This window comes from Cydia fagiglandana, chromosome 7 (genome assembly GCF_963556715.1).
Source record: "Cydia fagiglandana chromosome 7, ilCydFagi1.1, whole genome shotgun sequence".
In the NCBI taxonomy this organism is placed as follows: domain Eukaryota; kingdom Metazoa; phylum Arthropoda; class Insecta; order Lepidoptera; family Tortricidae; genus Cydia; species Cydia fagiglandana.
The window spans coordinates 9,480,725-9,505,905 of record NC_085938.1 but is presented as its reverse complement, the minus strand read 5'-3'; the positions used below and the strand labels follow the sequence as shown (position 1 = coordinate 9,505,905).

Below are 25,181 nucleotides of genomic sequence, written 5' to 3'. Positions count from 1 at the left end.
ACTATATGACGCAAATCATGCGTACACGACGTCATAGTTACGTGACTTCTTATCAGTGAATTTTTTATGTTACTCGCATCGTTTCGTACGGTAATTATTAATTTAAAAAATAAATAAAACTCGTACGTAAACTTATTAAAAACTTAAGGAACGGACGGGAAAATGGATCACAAGAAGGCTTCCAGGCTCCTAATAAGTAGGTAATGATCTCGGTTAACGCGTACCTAATCATAGGAAAATGTTTATTTTTATACCTTAACAGTGATAGCTGATAGCGGACGCTTGGATTTGAGCGGTATCAGAAACGTTTATTTTTGTTATCACTCTTTCAGCGCAACTACAATCATTTCTGTCTTAAAAAGAGGCTTGCTGGGTAAACAATATTCGATGTTAAATAAATAAAGGTTTATTATAAGGGTAATTCCCTCTGTGCGGTGCGCTGTAAAATGAGAAGTTTTCGAGTAATTTGTAGCGCCTGTTTATACGGGAACAAAGGCTGCGGATGCAGGACTCCTTTGTGGGCGAATTACCGCTCTGCGCCCGATTGTGAGTATTGCGACTTATTGTCCGGCCCAGGAATGGATGCTGCAAGTTTGACGTGACCTGAAATATAATTTATATCTGTCAGAAAAAATCATACTTACCTTTGTTGTCGACTAAACACACCTCTAATGTACATGTACTCGTACAAAAGTAATCATTTGAGTTCAAACTTGAAAAGTTACCGAAGTGTTCCACTATCCACTTTCTGACTCGATCAGCTCAGGTCGACTGTTCCTAATTATTTTATTTTCATCTGGATAACATACTTGCAATATTTCATAGCAATACGACTATTAGAAAAAACTTTAAGTCAACTTGCACGATTTTATTACGTTGTTTGTTACATAGGTACTCAGTTAAAAATTAAGTCTTCTTCTTCTTTGTCGTATCGCTCTTGACAGAGCGGTCGTGGTCACGTTGAGGCGCCCGCATCGGTAGTAGAGGCGGACACAGCTTCTTCTTCGCACGATCTCCCGCCATCTCTCCCTGTTGGCAGACTGGCACAGTCAGATGCGCGGTTTCCCACTGCGGATTTTGTTTGGTCAGTCCAGCGCATATGTGATCTGCCGCGCGATCTGGTTCCCTCCACTCTTCCTTGTACGACCAGTCGCTCTATGGAGTCGTTATCTCGCCTAGAGACATTAAAAATTAAGTAAGTAACTACATAAAAATGTCTTAGTTAAAAAAAGTAATGTAAACTTGAATACTCGTAAATAAAAGACCACCATACCACCATTTAATAATAGACCACTACATTTTTGCCTTATATGAAAGAAACCATCTATTGGTGGCCTAACGAAACATGATATCTAATAAAATATTTAATAACTTGGTTCCACATCTGCCCTTAGCTACAGAAATTTAATGAACCATGAAATCTTTAGAAATCATCTCAGCGTTCATAATAACAATTGTATTTCATAAATATACATTTCGGATTTACCCGAGATTAAGTTGAAATGCAGCCGAGCCCACAAGTTTTATAATTAGATGAAGCATTTAAAAAACTTAACGTGTAAACTTTTTTGCCGTTACCTTGGGTGTACGAGTAGCTTCGAGGGTTTTGATGCGAATAAGAAAATAATTCACTCATGTGGTAGGTATATATCGTATTCACACAACATTGCCCGTGATTCCGTTCTACCAAGCAGTCCACAGTGTCTACAATTAATTGTTTATGTACCTATAATAAAAATAGGAGAGATGCGAGGAAGGCGAAGTTAACGGTACTTCTATTTCAATAACTGCAATACTTTGCGTCTATTTCTACTTCACAGACAAAAGTGTTATATGGTTGTTAAAGTAGCGTTAATGAAATAGAATTTAGCCGACACAAGACGCATCCAGCCGCAAATAATGAGCTCACGGTGCTTGAGCACCGCACACTTCCTTTACCGTGCTCCCTGTTAATTGACATATTTATTGAGTTTTATTCATTGAGTTCTTGCGGAAAAACGTCAAATCTTCCGTCGCAAGATTCGCACAGCGCGCCGTATTTTTTATTCCTTTCGAGTTTGCTGAGTTTACGCAAATCTTGACAATAAGTAAAGATAGGGATCTAAAAACCCTTCCGTTTTATGCCTTCATAACTAGCCTAATATGTAATAAACGCAAAGTACTGAATTTCACTTTGAAATTTGAAAACCAAGTGCGAGGAAATCTTAATAACAATTATTAAATGAAACTGTTCGCTTCACCTGTAATTTTAATCCCTTTAAAATGATTCCATTTTCAATTTCAAATTAGTATGAGGTTTCAAGGTACTGGCTGGTCTGAGTCCACCAATCAGGACGCTCCATTCATAAAAGGAAGAGTCCATTGAGATAGATGAGCCCTCTGTTACCGTTAATACATAATTTTTAAGAAAAAAAACCGACTTCTATGGGGCCCGGTGAAAGATTATGGTAGATGGTGCACTATATAGAAAAGGAGGTAAAACAGTACTTTCTAGTAGCATTTCGTTTCCGTAAGGGTCGTAGTTCTAGCCTAACCTAACCCACTTCTTTGCTAGCAGTTCGGTTCTGTGAGGATCGCAGTTCGAACCTTAATCAAACCCACTTTTCTAGTAGCATTTCGTTTCTGTAAGGCTCGCAGTTCAAACCTAACCCACTTTTGTTCGGTTCTGTGAGGATCGCAGTTCAAACCTAACCTAACCCACTTAACGGCGCATGCGGTGCGGTGTACGGGGGTTTGAGCGGGAGGGGTTTGGCATCATCATACTTTATACCTTCTTCTTCTTCTTTATTAGGGGCTATATAAGGCTCCAAAGCCTATGTATCACTGCGACCATTCCTGATCTATTGTGATCGCCACCTACTACAACTCTCGATCCAACCCTGCAACTTCAAATAGCTGCAGGATCTTTTTGGTTTCGAGAGACTTTACCTCCTCCGGGCGTAATATGTGTCCGCCCAAGATTAGGTCACGAGTACGCATTAGGCAAGGGCACTCTGTGAGGATATGTAAGGGCGTCTCCTCTGCCTCCATGCAGAGTCTGCACCGCCCTATGTCACGTTTCCCCATGGTGTGCATGTGCTTATTTAGGCCGCAGTGCCCGGTAAGCACCCTTACCAAGTTGCGCAGTTGGTTCCCAGACAGCGCTAAGGCGTTCGAGGACGCCTTTTTGCTGAAGGCCTTGATAAGCGCTTTGGAATGGTTCAAACCTGTTGTTTCTCTCCAGAGTTGAATGGTTTTGTAGTGACAGTAGGTCTTTAGGGTGAGCCGCGTTAGGCTTTTGGGGATACCACAAAAGGGCTCAGGACTGTAGTTCTTCCCCTTAGCCCCTGCTCGCGCGAGTTCATCGGCCTTCTCGTTTCCTACGACACCCGCATGCCCCGGGACCCAACGTAGAACAACCTTGTTCCTGGCTCCAAGGTTGTTCAATAGTTGCCTGCAGTTCTCAACCAGCCTCGATGTGGTGACATCGGAGGTTAGGGCTAAGAGTGCCGCCTGGCTATCCGAATGGATATAGATAGTATGGTTGCCGTAGTTGCTTTGCAGATTGATTGACGCACATTCCAGAATGGCGTATACCTCTGCCTGGAATACTTTATACCTACATTTTATGGTAGGTAATCATAGCGGTTTATTTAGTTTAGGTATCATAGTGGTTTTCCGGGTCAAGGTCCGGGTCTCTGAGCCCGAGTCCGGGTCCGAGTCCCGGTCCGAGTCCGGGTCTGGGTCTGAGTCCGGGTCCGAGTCCCGGTCCGAGTCCGAGTCCGAGTCCGAGTCCGAGTCCGAGTCCGAGTCCGAGTCCGGGTCCGAGTCCGAGTCCAGGTCCGGGTCCGAACCGGATCCGGGTACGAGTCCGGGTCCCAGTCCAAGTCAAAATCGAAATTCGAAATCACCAAACGTGTACTATGCGTCGTTGAAGAGTTCTGTTCTGATCATCATCAGCAGTTCCACTTCTTCAAATGCGACAGTTTTTAATGTAAATGCTTGATTTTATGATGAAAACACAGAAAATTCTATACGTATGCCTTTAAGATTTGAGGAGTTCCTTCGATTCCTTATGGATCCCATCATCAGAACTCGAGCTTGACAGAAATGTGGCTTAAAAACTAAACTTGCTTAACAAACATAACGAAGAGGACAAATCGCTAAGCGTGAACTATGCGTCGTTGAAGAGTTCCGTTCTGATCATCATCAGCAGTTCCACTTCATCTAATGCGACAGTTTTTAATGAAAATGCTTGATTTTCTGATGAAATTACAAAAATTTCTATACGCGTGCTTTTAAAATTTGAGGAGTTCCCTCGATTTCTCATGGATCCCATCATGAGAACTCAAGCTTGACAAAAATGTGGCTTAAAAACTTAACTTGCTTAACAAACATAAAGAAGAGGACAAATCGCCAAAGGTGAACTATGCGTCGTTGAAGAGTTCCGTTCTGATCATCATCAGCAGTTCCACTTCATCAAATGTCACGTTTTTGAATGTATATGCTTGATTTGTTGATAAAAACACAAAAATCACTATATGTATGCCTTTAAGATTTGAAGAGTTCCCTCGATTCCTCATGAATCCCACCATCAGAACTGGATTTTGACAAAAACGGGACCAATCTGTATGCATATACATACAAACAAAAAAAGAATTTTCAAAATCGGTCCAGTAATGACGGAGATATGGAGTAACAAACATAAAAAAAAAATAAAAAAAAAAAATAAAAAAAAACATACAACCGAATTGATAACCTCCTCCTTTGGGTTTTGGAAGTCGGTTAAAAATGGCTCGATATGCCCGTCTGTATCGTGTATCTATGCCATAAAATACATATTACTGTAAAATGCAATATCGTAATGCTTTTTAATCACGGGATATGTATTAGTTGCTGGTTGATTACTGTAATAACGTTATTATACACAAGCATTAAGTACCTACTCTATTAGATGACTTGATTGTAGTATACATATACCTACCTACCTATGATTTTTGCATCAACTGTAGAACACTGTTCAGTAATATTTTTAGAAACTGTAAGTCGTATATAGTTATATTATTATCCTTCTTTAGCTTTAGCTTGACCATGCATGTTAGTTTTGGTGCTACTTTCTACGTATAAGAGTTTTGCTTGAAAATTAATCAATAACTGTATAAACACCAATCTGAAGACTGTCATTATGTCTATCGCAATACATAGCTTTTTTTCTCCTCTTTTCAACCCACTTATTTTCGTCTCCCATTCATCACAATACATGACGCAATACTTAGGTGAATAAGTTGTCTCTCATTTGTCCACAGAGTTACCGAGGCCGAAAGCCTCTAGGCGGCACCGCAGGCGTCCCCGGTCCCCCAGGCGTGGCCGTGCCCGGCGTGCCCGGCCTGAGCCCCGGCGTGCCCGCAGCAGCGTCGCCGAGCCCCGCTCCGCAGGCGCCGGCCGCCCCCAGCCCCGCCCCGGCCACCACGCCCGGCATGAAACAGGAACACCCTAGTCAACCCATGGTGAGTCTTCATATTCATACATTATGACATCTGCCACAGAATGGGCCAAAAATTTTGAAAAAAATACACAAAATAGTTTACCTATAAATGAGAGGAAAACCTAATCGAAATGTGTAGTCAAGCGTGAGTCGGACTTAATGTACGGAACCCTTGGGACGCAAGTCCGACTCACACTTGGCAGGTTTTTTTTCAGGAAGTAGTCAAACCTTATAATCGTGACCTAATTTTTTTTTTCATCTACAAACTTGTAACGATTTGGTGAAAATACCTAGGTAGTTACACTATTTTAGTTAAGTACTTTCCCTATAGGTACCTATATGGTTTGCGTCAACTTCTATGTACATAGATAACGAAAATGTTGTGATTGCTGCTTAAAGTTTCCGAACTTAGTTATGCCGGCAATTTGTTAAAAATTACGTTTTGAGTTCTAGGAATAAAATAATTATTATTGACACCAAAGAAATAAAATATAAACATATTTAATTAATGACAAACAACGAGTTAAGAACCAGTTAAAACAACATGCTAATAGCATATCATTACGTTACATTTATGGTAATTCCTCCAATTATGCTAATCACACCGCAATTATTCCTCATTTGTAATTTACTTACCACTAATTATAACGTGGATGTCGTCTTTTATTTAATCGGTTATTGTTTTGTTTTGAACTTTGAATGTCAAATGAAGGTTTGTAACGGCGAAACGAAGCAATTGCTGCGAAAGTATGTACCTACTTAAGTAGAAAAGTATGTGAGCAGCAATAAAATACAACCATATTTTCGCAAATACAATGGACATTTGAGCTTATGAGAGTTTGAATTTAACACCAAGGAATTTAAAACCAAAAACTTAATTACAGATAAATTTAATAGTCTAGCTAGAATATAGTTTATCCTATATCTTACACCGCAAATTAACAGATTACACAGGCATTTTCCCCGCTGATGAGTTATGTGAGCCGCTATCTCTTCCGCTTGATTTGGCATTTGTTTCATGGTTGTGAATTAAAGGGGGAAGTGGGGCGCTCTCGCGACTCACGCTACTCCGCCACCGTGGAAACTATGAGCGGATATGAGAAAAGTTCACATATCTTATTAGTTTCTCCTTGTTTTTTTTTATATGAAAATGGACAAGGTTCCCGATGTAAATAAGCATGGTCTCATGTAAATAATAAAATCATGACACCTACAAATAGGCCCAGTTTCCCCACTATGTCAAAAAAAAAAAGAAAACTGGGTTAGAAGATCAGATGGCAGTCGCTTTCCTAAAAACTAGTGCCAACGCCAATTCTTGCGATTAGTTGCCAAGCGGACCCCAGGCTCCTATGAGCCGTGGCAAAAAGCCGGGATAATAAGCGAGGAAGATGATGACCTATCCTATAAATAGATAGGTATCGTAAATAAATTATTTCTTACTCGTATAGTACCTAATATGTTATGTTCAAAGTACATTAATGGAAAATATCATTAATATCTGTTCATTTGCAAGCGAGAGGAGCGTGTACAATTTATTCCTTCTCATGATGTACTTTTTCTTTCCCATGGTATCACATTTCACATCAATCATTCATTTATTTCTGACCTAGTTAATTAATAGACTACTAAATACAGCGAATGAACCCAAATGCGTCATTAAACTAACTGATAGACCTAAAATTTAGACGAGGCGTAGGTATTCTAGTGGCTAAAATAAAAGTTTACACCTTTTCCTGCAAATGTAAAAGTAAATAAACCCCTAAATAGTCATATCGCATGCATCGCATGGACGTGTATTTACACTAAAATTTAAAATGACCCCCACGAGAAGTGGCATAAGTTGGAAATTTTTAATTCGCGCGCTCAACTTCGTCAATTTGCGAGCATACGGGTCGTACGTTTAACTCACAGTTAAAAGTTCAGTTCACTGTATAAAGTATAAGCAGCACAGTACCTATACTTATTTATACGTCTCCTCAGTATTTTAGTTCAAGTCTACGTATGCTTTTAGACGACGTCGCATCGTGCTATGACACGATTGTGCCCTTTTAGTGCATTGCCTCTCACAAAAAATAGACTTTTCATTTTTAACAAGCCGCCATTGGTTGCGAGTGAGCTTTTACACTTTTTTTTTTCATTTTGCTTGGCGAGAGAACCAAAATAATGCTTGTTTTCAAACTACCGCCCGAAATGCCACGAAGTTGTTGACAAACAAATAGCAGACAATGGTATATTCCTACCTTGATTTATGGTGAAAATGGATAGGTACCTACAATTCCACAATGGAGCGTAATATAGCCGTAAAACGTATTTTTCACCACACCATCAGCTCGTAAGGGGATGCTCGAAAACTTATGAGAAAACATGCTAATGTTGATTGCTTAATCTAAATCTTTTGGACAATACTTTGTTACAATTAGTATTTTCCCCGCATTGGTTTATTTATTTGTACACTTTTAGAACCACTCGCTACACTCGTGCTTTAATTTGTTATTTTACGCTTGCTCGGTTTTATTAGGACAATAGGTTAAACAACAACTTTGTCCATTTGTAAAATAAATAACTATTTACGCATCCGTTATCCTTGGGCCAAATTCGACATGTATAGTCTGAATCAGGCGATCTGAGCTAGTTTACTCAAAGAGTCTCAAGAATACAATACCATTGAGTGGTAAACCACAAATTAGGATAATCACCTCGTAGTAAAAGCAGATTATAACCGCCTTGAAACGTTAGTATAGATTAACGACTCTATTTCTTTAACCAATAAACTACAAAATACACTAACTAAATAATGGCTAACCCAACTTTTTTTGCATTTAACAACCATCGACACCTGTCGTGGCTAAGGTGCATGTGACTTTCCGAAAGATTGAATATGATATTATCTTTTTAGACCATTTTAACCCCATTCAACAAGAAATAAGGTTTAAAATTCAATATACATGCAATGTACTTCTAACTTATTTTGTAAGTAAATTGGTTGGCGCCTACGAGAACAAAAGCGGATAATAGGATTGTAATAGAACAATGCCATTGTTAGTACAGGTAAGTGAACAAGATCAGTTCAAAAAATTTTAACAATACCTGTTGACAGTTGTACTGTCAAATTTCGCATCCACGTTAAATCAACTGTTGATTTTACTGCATGTTGATTCGATCAACTGTGGTTAATATCATTTGGTGTCATTTGGTTTTGGTTGTAACCAAAACAAAACTCAACTTGAACTCGGGGTGGTTCGGTTTGGTTTGGTTGTCACCTAACCTAACCATGGATTGCTAATGTAAAATTTTGACATTATACATATTCGAGAACTTCCCATATCATGATATTTCCCACATCAACGGGAGATCAACACGATACGTCAAAAGTCGCTTGTCAAATAAGGGAATTTTCCTTACCTATATTATTAGATTTCATACTAGTTTCTCGTTGGTGTCCATCACTTAGCATAGAGAAATTACAAATATGACGCCTAAATTATTATACGCTGGAATCATATATGATATGATAATATATTAACGATTGCATACTATACGTCCTATGCCATAAAATGACAAGGCCACTATTAAATTATTTCAGTTTTGGTTCTTCGTATGTTTTTTTCTGAAATGATCAGCACTCTTACTTAAAAAACGAGCAGACTTTTAATTATAATGGCAAACTTTATTATTACAATGACGTTCAAACATTTTAAAATACAAAATCAGGACACGTAGGCCTCTTCATTACGAACCATAAACAACCCATTGTTATCGCAACCTCGTTGCAAACTTTACTTTTAATTACGGCCGCACATTTATACATTAACCAACGCGTTCTTCATTTAAAATATTTCCGACTTCGAACGAAGTTATATGGGGATAACGTACTTACGCGTAATTTGTTTCGAACACGTCAGGCGTTGAGTAACTATTACGGACTCTGTTTGTTTGTTTTTGTATGTTTAAAAATGGAACTTACTTACGCAGCGTAAGGTCGGATTTGTAATAACTCATTACATAAAATACGCGCTTTTGAAAGTTATAACTCACCATGCGTTCAAGTTTAGGTACTAATTTAATATGGCTGGGAGTTTTATTGAAATTTATTTCTTACCTGGCTTTACCATAGAACCCGGAACGTACCTAAGTTTTTTTCAAATTATGCTTTTATGTTAGAAGCAGGCGTACGTACCTCCGTATTTTTTTACAATGTAATGAAATATAAAGTATGATTGACGTAACAATTGTACTAATAGATAAGCTTGTTTTGATAAAGATGTGGAACAACTCCCTTTTTACAATATTGTGTTATGTCTATTTCTACTTAATTACATTCAATCCTCTGTGAAAGTCAAATTCTTTTTTTTATTTTTTAAGCTAATAACGTACCTACGTACTACGTACCTACTGCATACAATTTACTGAGCTTATGATTCAAACAAGTTACCATCAAAAATGTTTTTATACACTTTTATTGCCGACTGTACTTTCTATCCAACACTTCTCGAGATCTTTTCAAAGAGCCTTTCTAAACTCATTGTGTTTATATTTTTCCATCCAAGAGTTCCTTTGGCTACCTTCCGACTGCATCATCAGATCTGCTCCATATTAGCATATTATTGCATTGTCATCGGAAATACGGAAGTATGCCAAATTTCAGGTCAATCAAACACCGTGAAGTGGTTCAATGTTACAACCTTACAACATTTTTAAACGGCACATATGCTCGTATGTATATACAAATATACGCGATGAAGCTAAATAAAAGTGTGTAAAAATTAAATAAAACAAACAGTACATACTACATCTTACTAGTACTTAGATAATTATTATTTAAAAATCATAAATAAACCAAAACAATACCTATCTGGGACGTAAATCCATAGCTCTCATTATTTACGCAAGGCGTGTCCTCTAGCAAACAATTACAGCATATTAAATAAACAATAAAATAACCTTAAGTATTTAATAACATCATACATTTGCATACATTATTACCTAAACTGGTAGCCTCGCGATTACGGTGTTCACACGTAGAACAATGTGCGAGGTCCTTGGCTAGCCTCGGCCGCTTTACTGTTGTACGTAAGTGTCGGGGTAGGTCAAGAGCGGAAGATTTCATTTTCTTTTCATGCTAGTTTCATGCGTTTTCATAATGGAGGATTTAGCAGATTTAAGTACTGTACTAATTATTTTATTTCACTCGCTTCTTGGTTATCCCAGTACATATACCCTTACCTAGGTAGTTTATTGAGTCAAAAATAATAGTTAGCTTATAGATGACTAGAACATCTACGTATGTATACCTACTATACTGCTACATATAAATAGTATATGTCATCGCAAAATATTTTCATATGAAATACCACATCCAAAGTATCCACACAATATGTAATGCTATACATAACATATGCCTTAGGGTGGTATTCCATCTGTCCAATGTCTTTGTCCAATGCGTATTTGCTCTCACATTTTGCTTAGTGAGAGAGTGAGACGCAATGCACATTGGACCAAGAAATTGGACAGGTGAAGTACCAACCTTAGCTAAACTTGAAAGACGCAATAAATAAAAACGAATACATATTTTTCAATTATAAGGAACCATAATTTTCACGGATATATCTCTCTAAACTCTAATTATTTTGGGAATTCACAACTTTGCTCAAATTGTTTAGTTTGAAATTTTGTGGAAATTAGAACGTTTTGTTTCACCATCAAGTAAAGTAGGACGCCTCAGTGTTGCGGGTCTCCCCGGTTACGACATAATCTAAAAATAACTAGACAAAACGACTCGTCACACAAAACCACATACTTACTTACTTAAATTCTATACTGTTTTCGCAGAAACTAATGTAATATTTGCACTTAAAAAGGTACCAGGTGTTTCAACACCATTTAGCGCAGTGAAGGAAATGTGTGCGAATTAGTTGGCCCAGCTTAGTACAGAAATTAGAGAACTTGAGTCTTACTTACTTTTCTTACGTTCTCTATATTTAACAATAGGACGCAAGTTCCTTTATCTTACACCCGTAAACCGAAGTAAAACAGCAGATTAATGAAAAAACGTTTTAGACAGTCGCTTATTCGGTATCGCTTTTTTTTAAACTTCGCCGGTCCAGTGCCGATGCCGTGTAGGTACTTAGATCTATTTTGACGAGTTAACACCGCAAATGTAAAAAAAAATCATACCTACTAGTATAATATAAGAGACAGCTGTTAGTGCTTTTAATATTTACGTACTTGTAACGGATATTTCGAAACATGTAATGTATTTGTTTAAGAATTCGCAATAGTCATTGAGCATTGTTTGTTCACAGGCCCCAATGCCTTTCTACGCCGGCGATCCCAACAGGTTCCCTACGACCTGGCAAACCGACCCGTCACAAGGTAATTGTACTTTAAACTTACACTCGCATTCATATAAATAACATACATTTGTTTGCGCTTGAGTGTACATAAGCCCTTTGAAAAGGTCGCAAAGTTTACATTTCATATTCATGCATAGATGTGCTTTACTATTTAATTCTATTACGTATCATAATGCGTTGTAGCTAACTTATAATACTCATATCTCTCCAGGTTGGCAGAACCAGTTCATCCAACAGCTTCCAACACAAACAGGACAGACCACCCTCGACTACCAGGGCAACCACACAGCGTACGCCACGTCGCCGCACTACCAAGCCAATGCCACTTACACCGTTCAGAACGTCGCCACCACCTTCGACGTGACCAACAACACATACTACCAGGCGGGCGTCCAGGCCGTGCCGGCTCAGCGACCGCCGTCCACGCGGGCGTACACCCCCGTGCCCTCGCCCCGAGCGCCGCACTACCCGGAGTACCAACAACAGTACGCCCAACAAGCGGCTACTCCAGGAGTCACCGGCGGCAATGACTCCCGACCCGCCTCCGCCGCCTCATACCAAAGCGCTGTCCCGACTACCTCCGCGCCCGTCTACAGCGTCAGCCAACAAACCTACGAGCGCACCGACTATCAAGAACACTCGGAGGAGTACAACGGTGAAAACGGCACCGGAGAATCCAGCAACGACACGGAGAGGCAAGAGAACACCCCGAATGGACAGCATTCGGGAAACGCCGAGCCTGGGTACCTGCAGGGGAGCAGCGGTCCGCGAGCTTCACTCGATTGTAGCGGGTACCCGGGCGGCTATAATGGCGGACACCAGTACAGGGAGAACGGACAGAGCCAACAACAGCAGCAGCAACAACAACAACAGCAGCAGCAGCAGCAGCAACAACAACAACAACAGCAGCAGCAGCAGCAACAACAACAGCAACAAGACTGGCAACAGCGCCAGTGGCAGCACAACCAAAGAATAAACCAACAGATGCAAAACCAACAACTGCAAAATCAACAAATGCAGAATCAACAGTTACAAAACCAACAAATGCAAAATCAAGTCATACAAAACCAGCAGCAGATTCAGAATCAACAACAACTTCAGAATCAGCAGCAACAGATTCAGAATCAACAGCATATACAAAACCAACAGCAAATGCAAAACCATCAGAACCAACATATGCAACAGCAGCGCGAAGACGCCGAGCAGCAGCTATTCTCGCAATCAGACCGTGTCAACCTCAACTCTCGACTGAAGACCATGATTCTCAATAAGCAGAGTCACGCACGCGACGGTTCGGGGACGCCGCCCGACAAAGGCGACCCCGGAGAGGGACCACCCAGACCTCTCGACGAGAGAAAAGGCGGCGCCGTCGCCGTTAACGATGACAGAAATACCACCGGTCATTTTTTATCGTATAGCCACCATCTCCGAGATAATTACCGCTTAGGCGAGCAGTATCCTGCCGCTGGTAATTATTCACAGAACGCTCACGCCTACGGCGCGAGCGAGTTCGGAGGTGGTGGCCACCACGTATGGGAGGGGGGCACGGAAGTGCCGAGAGGTTACGATAAACACGCTAAGAACGCGAAGACTCAGAAGCTGCCGTCCTACGCGGACGTGCGAGAGCAGTACGGTTATCCATCTGCACCGTATGAAGCGCAGAAATATGCAGAAATGTATGGTAGTGATAGTTTAAGTTACAATCAAACGGATAGTAAAGATTTCCAGTCGAAAATGGTTATAGGGCCAGTATCGGAAATGAATCAGCAGAACTGCGCGCCGGCGCGCGACACCAACGCACAAACGAGGAACTACGATCAAAGAGAGTACGACGCTAAATTTAGACATCCCTCGGCACCGCTAATACCTAAACTAGAAACGCCAGATTCATATCAATACCCTAAAGACGACAGACTGAAGGATCAGTCTAGGCTTCCGCATAACGTAAACCCAAATTATTGCAAAAGCAAGGAAATGAGCAACCCTTACCGGGAATACCCAAACGGTATAGCACGCTCGCAGAGTACAGTGCTGCCACCTATTTCTACTATAAAGCAAGAAAATTTTGGTCAAAAGGCGCAAAATTACCAGAATTTTCAGAATTACCCGTACGAGAGAAGACAAGAGGCTGAAGTGTATCCACGATTACAGAAAAACATGGGATTTCAGAAGTACAATCGGAATTATATCGAGCAACAAAAACAAGCTAAGGAATTCGAGAACCGAGTTAACATTGAGAGAGCATCAGAACCAAAACCGCCTTACTATATAGAGCAAATAAAATCGGAACATTCTCCTCCAGGTCATAAGATTTACAAGAACTTAAGTTACAATGTTCCTAAAAGCCATGAGCCTTATATGTACCCCGGGGATGGTGGTCCAGTGTCCATTAACAACGAGATAGGCTACTCTTGCTGCCGACAAGGGTCTACCAAGAAGCCTCCTCCAGAACATTTGCGAGATGGCGCCTGTCCAGGCCTTCAAACCAAGGACGAAATTCTAGAAGACGACCCTGAGGAAAAAGACCCCAAAAAGCCACCAACCCCCAACCCAGATATAAGTAAAGCTAAAGAGAACCAGTTTAACTACTCGAAGGAATACTTGGAGAATCTGGAACGGCTAAGAAACAATTCGAGGACGGAGGTGCCTGACTGCAATTGTTTTTCTGCTGACAAGAATCCTCCTGAACCTGGCAGCTATTACACTCATTTAGGTAAAACATTTTTTTATTAATTCATTGTCTCATCTCAATTTGTTTTTATTCTGTTTTTTATTGATTATTAACTGACTTTCATAAGAAGTTAATGTTCTCAAATGAAATATAATTACTTTTTGTTTTTAATTAACAACGTACGGAATTAGTTAAACTGAACATCTAATTATTCCGCTCTTACGAATTGATTTATGTTAATATACTTCTCTACATAAAAACTAATTATAAATTTCAGGAGCAGCAGCAACCCTAGCAGAGCTTCGCAAGGAGCTCGAAGGTCGCACAGGCTTGTCAGGCAAAGAGTTGCGCATCGAGAAAGTTTGCTACACCGGCAAGGAAGGGAAGTCGGCCCAGGGCTGCCCCATGGCCAAGTGGGTGAGTGTATGGATCCCAACGACTTTTTAATTAATTATTTTATCTTGCTATTGTCACTAAATACCGACCTAAGGTAACTTTGGCAACAATTGTTACCACAATAAAATATTAACAGGGGGACTTTTTTTGTATTGCATATCATTTAACGTAATTACGAATGAGACCCGATGTCATTGAATAATATGTTTTAGAATTACTTAATTATTTTTATTTTTGCACATATTAAAAACGCCATCGTACATAACTTTGGCTGTACAATAATAGATGGCGCCACTAAATTCCAACAAAAAAAAACGAAACATTACCTCTACTCAACAACAGATGACGCTACTCTCTTCGTTTCTATCAACATCGTTTAATCAAAACAACTTCACAGGTGATTCGTCGCTCAAGCTACACAGAGAAAGTTCTCGTGGTGGTGAAATGCCGCGCTGGGCACAAGTGCCCGACTACATGGATCGTGGTGTGTCTGGTGGCGTGGGAGGGCATCCCACAATCCGAGGCCGACTTGGACTACACGCTGTTGTCGCACAAACTCAACCGCTACGGCTTGCCCACCACCCGGCGATGTGCTACTAATGAAAACAGAACATGTGCTTGTCAAGGTAAATAATCTTAAAAAAATGTATGTAATATAAACTATATGCTCGTAAACAAATATGTAAGTAAAGAGAAATGCGTCGCTAGATGTCGCTGGTAATCACTGCTTAGGTATTTAGTATACAGCTCTGAAAGATCCATCCCCTTTTTCAATCTTTCAGAGCTGTATACTAAATACTTCAATAGTCCATCCCCTTTTTCAACTATTGAAGTAATTTCTCCGATAAACTAATAATTATTTGTCTTAATTCCAGGACTGGACCCAGAATCCTGCGGCGCTTCCTACAGCTTCGGCTGCTCCTGGTCGATGTACTACAATGGCTGCAAATACGCGCGCTCCAAAACCGTCCGCAAATTCCGACTCTCCGTCAAAACCGAGGAGTCCGAGATAGAGGAGCGAATGCACGTACTAGCGACACTGTTGAGCCCTCTGTACATGAACTTGGCCCCGAAGAGCTTTGAAAACCAGTGCCAGTTTGAGAAGGAGGCCTCGGATTGTAGGCTGGGGTTTAAGCCAGGACGGCCGTTTTCTGGTAAGTATTTATGACCGAAATATTTTTGGCGACTTTTGGTGACACATGAGCTATTTCGTGCACCCACGTTAGGTCATATTTTCGCCTATTTATTTGGCAATATGATTTCGCGTGGCCCCTACTAAATTAAGATATTTAAGTGTATAGTGAAAGTATACCGTTCTATTAAAATTAGAGATATCATGTTTTATAAGACCACCATTAAACTATTTCGAATACCATCCGTATTCGAAAAGTTAAATATTATTAGTAAACGTCACTAGTCGAAGCCGAAGAACCGCTTTCCCAGACAGAAGAATTACTATCGGAGTTTAACTTAAGCACTCTCTTTCTGAGTACTCTTGACAGAAATAGTTTAATTACCCACCCCCACTTTTCCAGGCGTAACAGCATGCATTGACTTCTGCGCGCACGCCCACCGCGACCTGCACAACATGAACAACGGCTGCACGGCCGTCGTCACGCTCGCGCGCCACCGCTCGTTGTCCAAGCCCAACGACGAACAACTACACGTGCTGCCTCTATACGTGCTGGATACGACCGACGAGTTTGGGTCGCGGGACGCGCAGGAGGAGAAAATCAAGAGCGGCGCGCTCGAGGTGTTGGATAAGTGAGTGGTGATGTATTATCATGTTACTTTGCTTGGCTTTGTAGCCAGAATCTTTACAAAATAAGTTTCAAGTAGGGTTTCTGCTCGAGAATTCCCGAGGCGAGAAATCTCGAGAAATTTGTCCTAAGTCGAGACGGGAAAAAAATATTCAATGCCTCGAGAACTCGAGAAATAAATGTCTTGTGATTTGTGATAAGTAAAAAGAAAACACGCGTATAACATGATGTGTCTATAATGTTATGTTATTTAACTACCTAAATAAATGTTTAGGTAGTTAAATAAATATGAACAATGTTTTTATTTACATTTTCAGGTAGGAACCTACTTACCTACTTACTTAATACATTTATTACCAACCAAATAAAAAACTACCTTGATCCGTCCCCTATCGTTCTAGTTTTAACCGATTTTCATGTTTTGAAACTTTTGAACTATCATGATTCATGACATTCAAGTAGTGTCTTTTTATTGAAAAAACGCTTTAAAAAATATTGTAACGAATTATAGAACCATGTAATAAGTGTAATAGCAAATATTACAAAACTAAATTACTATTGATAAATCAAATCATCCCGGTATATTCCTATTAGAAAAATATTACAATTTTAGCAGCTTTATTGTTACGTTGAGTAATTACGAGTAATTAATAGTAAATAGTAAAACTTCTGTAAGTTTTGTCACATCGAGTTAAATTTATTGACTTGAATATTGCTGCCTAATAAAATACCATATTGTGGTTTGTTTATATTTTGTTGAATACCTAAAGAAATACACTATAGTTTTGTTGTTGTACTTTTGATTATTGAGTGCAATATATGGTAACTAAAAATGCACCATATGTTTGATTATTGATCTCACCTACGATTCCTACGAGTCTGATTTGAAAAAAAGCAAAAAATAAATAAATAACATGGTGTTTTTGGAGCTTTCAAAATTTCTCGAGATACTCGAGAAACTCGAGAAATCTTGGTCGAGAATTCCCGTGCCTCGAGAAATTAAAAAGGTCGAGAAACCAGAAACCCTAGTTTCAAGCGTATCTCTTTGAACGGTTTTAATACTTAGTAATACCTACGTCACGACTGTATTCCGGCAGCTATAGTGGATACTTCTGTCACGTTCCACTCAATTTAACAATACCCTTATTTTTATAATGTCTTGCTCTAAGGATTTGCATATCAGATCGTAGCCAATTTCGCAATTAAGGACACAGTTAACGAAATACCAACTAAATTTTTCTCATCGCTTACAGATATCCTATGGAGGTACGCGTGCGCTCAGTTCCACTACAACCCTGCCGAAGGCACGGAAAGAAGCGAAAGGACGAAGAAGCGACCGACGCCAACAACACTAACGGCAGCCAGCCGAGCCCCAACGGCCAGAAGAAACCCATCTTACCGACCGCGCCGCGCACCCCGCAGCCGCCCGACGCCAGCCCGCGCAGCCAGCACAGCGCCTCCCCCCGCGCCTCCACCCCCGCGCTCACACACTCCAGCCCCTCGCCCTTCACCAACAACTCCTTCAACTCCGCCTTCAACCCCATGCACAACTCTCCCGGCCTCATGAACCCCAACCTGAGCAACCCCGCCCTGCTCGACATGGCCTCCATGATAGACAACTTCACCGACGCCCAGCTGCAGAGCAACCAGATATCCAGCACGGTTCTGGACTCGCCGTACAACTCCTACGAGCAGAACTACAATCTGCACCACCAGAACGCGATGTACCCGAACCATGTCAACAATCCTCCCCCGGTCGAAAACTGCCAAAACCCTAATCCCGACGAGCTTCCCGGTTTCGCTTCCGGTCTGCAGAAGAGGGACCAGTTCCCGAACCCTCCGAATGGCGATCAGATGAACCCCTCACAGAACCAGTGGCCGGATTTCGCCGGCGCCGAAATGTTCAGCAACGTCGTCAAGGAGGACCCCGATTCCACGACGGCGCATCTCAACGTTCCGCCGAACAACTACAGTCCGGACTCCAATAGAAGCGAAACAAATTCCGACACGTTGTCCCAAAAGAATCCGGCGGAAACGGATAAAAACTCTCTCATAGCTGATCTAGCGCAGAAACTTCCAGACTTCGATATGCCAAGCTCCGCGAGACTGACTGAGATTTCGCAGAAATCGCAGAGCACCCCGGCCTCGCCGGCTCCTTCTCAAGTTCCTGAGTTAAAATCTCCAAATAATAATACTGAATTAAATGCTTCCTTAGAATCGCGAAAGAGTGTGTGGAAATCACCAGAATCCAAGAATTGGGATCCTTCTAAAACCAAGGAACCTACGACACCAGAAAACGAAAACTCCTTGTTCAGGATTCCAAAGGCGCGGCCTCCGTCGCGGTCACAGCACGTCAATCCAGTCGAAGGCATGGAGAACACCACATTCTTGAAACCGTATCCGCCTTCCGACAGAACGCCACTAGCCCAAGGATACGAACACAGAAGTCCATACGACAATAGGTCACCGAACAACACTGCTCCACAAACTGCCACGTCTCAAGCCAACTACACTATCAGCCACGACGATAACCAGAATATGACCGCGGCCAACAAACCGGCCGAGTTTTCCGGTAGCAACTTCCAAGCTGTCAATCAGCAAACCTACGGAAATCAAGCTCCGATTCAGGGCTACGGAAACTACCCCCAGGTGGCCAACGCTTACAGCTTCCCGACAAATCCGTACGGACATTTCAATCCGTACGAGAACACGTACAACGACTACAACAGCTTGGCGTACTACAACGCCGAGAAGTACAAGAGGGAGGAGCTGCTAAGAAATCCCCACTGCTACAACTCGTACGGGTATCAATATAATCCTAATTTTGCGCCAAATTTTTATCAAAATCCGAGTCCGAACTGGTGCCAGTCGTCGCCGAACTGGTGCCTGTACCCGCCGCCCTTCTCCATCCCCTACCCGCCCGAGCCGCCGAAGGCGGAGCCCATAGGGGAGGTCACCGAGGTCACCGACAACCTCGAATGCTTCAAGGACGGCCAGATGGGCGGCGTCGCCATCGCCCTCGGCCACGGCAGCGTGCTCTTCGAGTGCGCCAAGCACGAGATGCACTCGACGACGTCCGTCCGGACGCCCAACCGGATGAATCCGACGCGGATATCTCTAGTTTTCTACCAGCACCGGAACCTCAACCGGCCGAAGCACGGCCTCGAGGAGTGGGAGGAGAAGATGAGACTAAAGAAGCTGGGGCTGACCCCGACGCCGGGCTCGGCCGGCTCCGCCCCCTCGTCGCGAGCCGGCACGCCGGGCGCCGAGCCCGCCGCGGGCAAGCGCCGGCCCGCGGTCCCCGGCGGCTACGGCTCGCTGGCCGCGCTGGTGGAGGCCACGGCGGCCGCGCGCCGCGCCGGCCACGTGCTGCTGCGCGCCGCCACCAACACCACCACGTCGTGGACCACGCTGTTCCCCATGCACGGCTGCACGGTCACCGGCCCCTACCAGGAGTCGGCCACCTGACGGCCCCCGCGCCGCCCGCACCCGGCCCCGCCCCCCGCTCCGTCCGCCGTCACCGCGCCCGAGTGAGGGAGACGAGAGATGTTGCCTTTCCATTAGTAGACTCTATAGGTAGAGACGCAGTGCTTTCCGACTTTTGTAGTTCCTCGATTTATAAAATTTTAATGTAAGTCGGGCCGGTCCGGGCCCGGTGCCCCGAGTGAGTTTCCGATCAAAGATGTAATTTTAAGTTATATTTTTTAATAGTGTTTATCGCATTTCAGCTAGTCTTACGTTACTATGTTAGTATCGAATCGTGTATCGTCGAAGTGACCGTTATCGTGTAGATTTGTTTTTTGTATATTACGAGTATTGTCGTATTTTAGTTTGCCGAAATCGATTTGTGGCCCTTTTTGGATCTAGTTTTTATTATTTTACATTCTACGTTTTAAAATAGAATGGTTAGTATTTTGTCTGCATATTTTGTGGGTGTTTTCTAATACGACGCAGTGCTTGTGCATCGCAATGATCTCAACTACTAACCTGTGACTAGATTACGAGACAGAGTACAAAACGTCAGACGATACTCGCGCCGCCGCCACGCGGTCGTGCGGACGGCGAGCGTGTTTATTGATATTTTTGTACCTTTGTTTATGTATTTAAGTTGTTTTAATTGTATTTTAATTACCATTCCTCTGTATTGCTGATCATTTGTTTAGGCGTATTTATTATTATTAAATCAGACGGTGGCGCTCGAGCGACACGGTTAGTACCACAAAGATATGAGTGCTTTTCTATTAGGTTAGGATGTGTGTATTTTTAACTTTTTAGAGTATTTAACTTATTTATATTGTATTACGTGAACCATTGTCAGATCATTTCCTTTGTGACGGTTTAGTGTTACTGTAGACATTAATATATTTCCTTTACGTCATCACATTAAATTATTGCAGTTGTTTTTAGCATGTTCAAGTAGCCTTCTTTACTTTTCACTAGTGCCTGCATGTTCGGCCGCAGACTGAGGTCTGTAGACATTCGATATTAACTAAATCATTGCCTTGTTCGTTTGATCAAGTGACGCGTCTACTGACTTAAGTAATCATCTGACGTAGACGATAAAATTTTATAAAATTAGGTACATACAATAAAAAGATGAGTAATAAATTACATACATTTATATAAGAATAGAATATTTGCAGAAAAACAATTGTCAGGCGCTTGGAAAGATTATAAAGTAGGCGTATTATTGAAAATGAATGAAAACATACTGATTAATAGTTATTAATATATAATTAGCGTAAGAAAAAGTTTGTTTTAAAGATTAAACTATTGATATAGTTTATATTTTTTACGTGTACGTATTTATTGAATGGTAAATTTATTGGGACGAACGTGAAATTATTTATAGGTTAAAAGTTTTGATGACAAAACTTATAAAAATTAAGCAATAATAGACATCGGAGTCTATGTAAATTGTAAGGTAGGAGTGAAATTAAAATTAACGAATGGTGCGAATTGTCGTCGATCTTATGGAAATGCTTAACGTTTCGAAACTTACCAAAATTTGCCTAAAATTGTATTTGGATATAATTTGTGTAGACGTTGTAGGAAGTCTTGCCATTGCCAGTTGCCAACGGTCGTGACCCAGCTCCGGTCCCGCCGGGACTGCACATATCAAACCCATCGCAATATTTATAATGAATATAATGATAGTTACGCGTTACAAACCTCATTTACCCAACTTCCAGCCACGTTACTATCAAAATGTCTCCTTTGGTGTATTCTGTCCCTCGTCAATTTTAAGTATACCGACTTTTGATCGTACTGTGGTACTAGCATTAAACCGAAGTTTATAATTTTATACGCGTTTTGCACGGGCAAAATTTTGACACCAAAATTGTAAAGATAAAATTTGTAGCGTATGTAAAGAAATCATGTATCATCGGTCTTTTATAAGCGTTGTATCAGTTAGGTCATTTAGAAACCTGTGATATACCCATTAACTTGAGTGCTTGGACTACTTGTAACGTGTATTCTTCAGTGTGCATGAAAGTATGCGGTATTTTTCATCAATTTCTAAACTCAAAACCAAAAACGACCAGTATTGTCATAAAGTTGTAACCAAAAAGCATGACGTTTGTTTGTTGATTGATTTCGCCTGATTACAGGTGTTTTGAATGTGGGTTATTACCATGTGGTTTTTACAATTTAGGTTACTTTACGCCCTGTGCGTTAATTTAAGTTACGACAAACCTATTGTGTAACAATATTTTTATTGTCTTCTGCCAAAACAAAAGAGTAATCGAATGTGTCATGTAAATAGAACTACCATTATTTATTAATACAATAATTTAAAACGATTTGTTGTTTCCTTCCATACATCCTTTTTGTCGTTTTAAGTTAAACCCATTGAATAGATAAATATGACAAACACATTACCCTCCTTGAATTGAGCTGCCGGGTAAAAAAAGCCAACCATTACAATTAACCGTAACCGTAAATAATTAAATTCAAATTGCGGCTTAACTAAGGAAGGTGTAAATATTTTCAATAAAACATGAATTAAGTAAAAATATTTATTACAAAAATAAATCATTTATTCCATGGAATGGTATCAGTAATCAAGTTACAGACATATACCTACCCTGAGTACCTAAAGTGCCTGTAGCTACATTTTAATATGGTCTTGACTTTTTTTATCCTTACATTTTAACAACCTATATTTATTTGAGCCTGGGAAAACAGTATGCATTATTTTTTTAGATAGGCACTAGCAACAAGTACCTACCTAAATTAAGCAGGTACACATCGAGTTAGCTATTTACATAATTTAGGTACCTATATGTCGTTTAATTCATTTGATATTTTACCTTAACAAACAGAATATAGAAATTAATATGTATAGGTGTATAAAATAAGTCAATAGAATAGACTGATCATTATGATAAATAAAGGTATAAAAATACATGTATAAAACTCATCCCTCTGTCACAAAATCACGTATGAGTTATATTTATAATATTTTCAATATGGTAACTTACGCGTTGGTAACACTAATTAATCTAATTATTCTCAAATTATATAATTCTTCAGGAGTAAAAAAGTGTATTTTTTATACTTTCCTACAGCAGCTTCTTTTACTTTGGTTAATTAATTAATATTCTTAATCAATTTAATCATGATCTTAATTAAATGGCGCCTATACGCCCGACTCACGTCAATAATGTAATTTTTCAAAGGCAGCCGTCAAAAGGCTTATTAAGAAACGAATGAAGATTATGTGATTTTAACTTCTACGATTTTTACACATTCAAAACCGGGACGTAATTGCGTAAAAATAATCCCCGACTTCGCACACGACGTCACATTTCTATTCCCAGGGACTGATTGTGGTGGTTTCTGTGTAAGGAAAACGTAGGTACTGGTGCTTGACGCGGTCTCAGTACATGTCATCTTGAAACTTAAGTCATTGCCAATAGAGGTGACAGCAATCGGCATTAGGAAGTCGAGCACTAGTCCGTTTACCTTACGCGATTTAGTCCCGTTTTATAGTTACGATCAATGCAACCAAATCCGTCTGCGGGAAAATCCCTTCACGAGCGTATTTTTCTTTTTTTCAACCGTAGGAAATAGAGTCCATCTGCTTTTGACTGCTGAAACTAAAAGCAATCGCTGCTTTGTTGATGAAGTTAACAATCGTGTACTATTGTATGAAAAAACCGCACGTAAATATAATTTTAATTTTTAACAAACGTCTGCGAATGATGTTCCTCCGCAACTGAACTTCGGTGGCAGTTTAAGAAGTGTAACACTCTTACGGTAGATGTCGCTAGGGTCCTATATATTGACCCATAATATGGTGGAAAGATTTGCTGGCTATGGATGAGGTCTTGGTGGTTCAGATGGCAGTGCGCTGGAGTATCGATCCAGAGGCCGTGAGTTCAAGTCTAACCCAAGACAGTAATTTTTCCACTCTTAAATTTATTCTAAGCTTAATCGCTCGTAGTATATCTAGGGAATACCCGCAGACGGATTTGGCTGCACCTAGATATTAAATCAATCACAAAAATACCATAGTTTCGTAAGTCTAGAGGTGGTCATGATGCATGGCGACAATGATGTTGGTGAGTGCGGTCCGCGCGTCGCAGTTGGGGAAACTGTCGAGCACCTCGCACGCGGTGGCTATGTGCTCTCGCTGGAGCTGCTTGGTCTGTTCGATGCCGTCGCCCTCCAGAACCGCTTTGTATAGCTGTGGACAAAAAAAAGTGTTAAGAGCCCATCAACGTGCACACTAACGCCACTGCTAAATAATAGTGACGCAAGATATTGAAATAAGGGTACCGCTACGTATGTATTATATATTTAAGTACATTTTGAATACATCAAACTAGTTTTTATGTTGCTGGTATCGTCGATCTAGGAACTCAAAACAAAAACGGCCGTTTTAACTTTGGACGCATAGATTGACGAATCTAGCAACATAAAAACTAGTTTGATGTACTTATTCAAAAGGTACACTAGGTACGTATATACTATACACACTACAGTACATAGCGGTCGCCTTTTTTCGATTATCTTTCGTTGAATTTAAATAATTGTTTACGATTATTTAGCTGTGGCGCTAGTGTGCACGTTGAAGGGCTCTTAAGTATGTATCATACGAATGTGCCCTAAGGCCCAGTAGGCCCGAGCCTAGAACGGCAAGACATTAGGGGCGGCAGCAACACGGCAGTTTATGATGATGATATGATGGGTGCTAGAAAGGGGCGGCTAGTAATTACTACAGGGCCAAAGGCGGCCAAGACTGCAAATCCGCCACCAGATGACTACGTGATTAGAGTAAGGCGCGTTTTATAGAACATACAGTAGGTACTTAGACCTCAACTTACCGCATGGTAGTCGACATCGTGCACACTCTTCCGCCCAGCCTCGATGTACTCATACAGCTCAGGTCGTGCTTGAAGAGTGAAGGCTAATGGGGCTCCGACTAAGGAGAAACGGGAGGGCTCGGGGCCGGAGAACGGTTCCAAGTCAAGGAAGGCTTGCCAGGCTAAGGCTAGGTGGCAGCCGAACAGGTAACCCTGGAAATAAAA

At 41.0% G+C, this 25,181-nt stretch overlaps 2 protein-coding genes across 4 annotated transcripts in view; one reads left to right on the top strand and one right to left on the bottom strand.

The window, feature by feature from the left end:
- The window catches only part of LOC134665821 (methylcytosine dioxygenase TET-like), a 138,734-nt gene extending 116,286 nt beyond the window's left edge, over positions 1-22,448 (top strand). For all 3 annotated transcript variants that reach the window (XM_063522811.1, XM_063522810.1, XM_063522812.1), the window contains 8 exons: positions 5,286-5,486; positions 11,767-11,836; positions 12,029-14,530; positions 14,766-14,905; positions 15,282-15,510; positions 15,760-16,038; positions 16,420-16,648; positions 17,898-22,448. In XM_063522811.1, coding sequence (XP_063378881.1) covers positions 5,286-5,486; positions 11,767-11,836; positions 12,029-14,530; positions 14,766-14,905; positions 15,282-15,510; positions 15,760-16,038; positions 16,420-16,648; positions 17,898-20,112 — 5,865 coding nt within the window. In that variant the 3' untranslated portion in view covers positions 20,113-22,448. The remainder of the gene's footprint in view (positions 1-5,285; positions 5,487-11,766; positions 11,837-12,028; positions 14,531-14,765; positions 14,906-15,281; positions 15,511-15,759; positions 16,039-16,419; positions 16,649-17,897) is intronic.
- Positions 22,449-23,935: 1,487 nt separating this feature from the next.
- LOC134665841 (all trans-polyprenyl-diphosphate synthase PDSS2) overlaps positions 23,936-25,181 on the bottom strand; it is a 31,368-nt gene continuing 30,122 nt past the window's right edge. Inside the window, exons 6-7 of the mRNA XM_063522869.1 lie at positions 24,978-25,169; positions 23,936-24,337 (exon numbers count right to left, since the gene is read on the bottom strand). Of these exons, the coding sequence (XP_063378939.1) occupies positions 24,176-24,337; positions 24,978-25,169 (354 nt within the window). The 3' untranslated portion in view covers positions 23,936-24,175. The remainder of the gene's footprint in view (positions 24,338-24,977; positions 25,170-25,181) is intronic.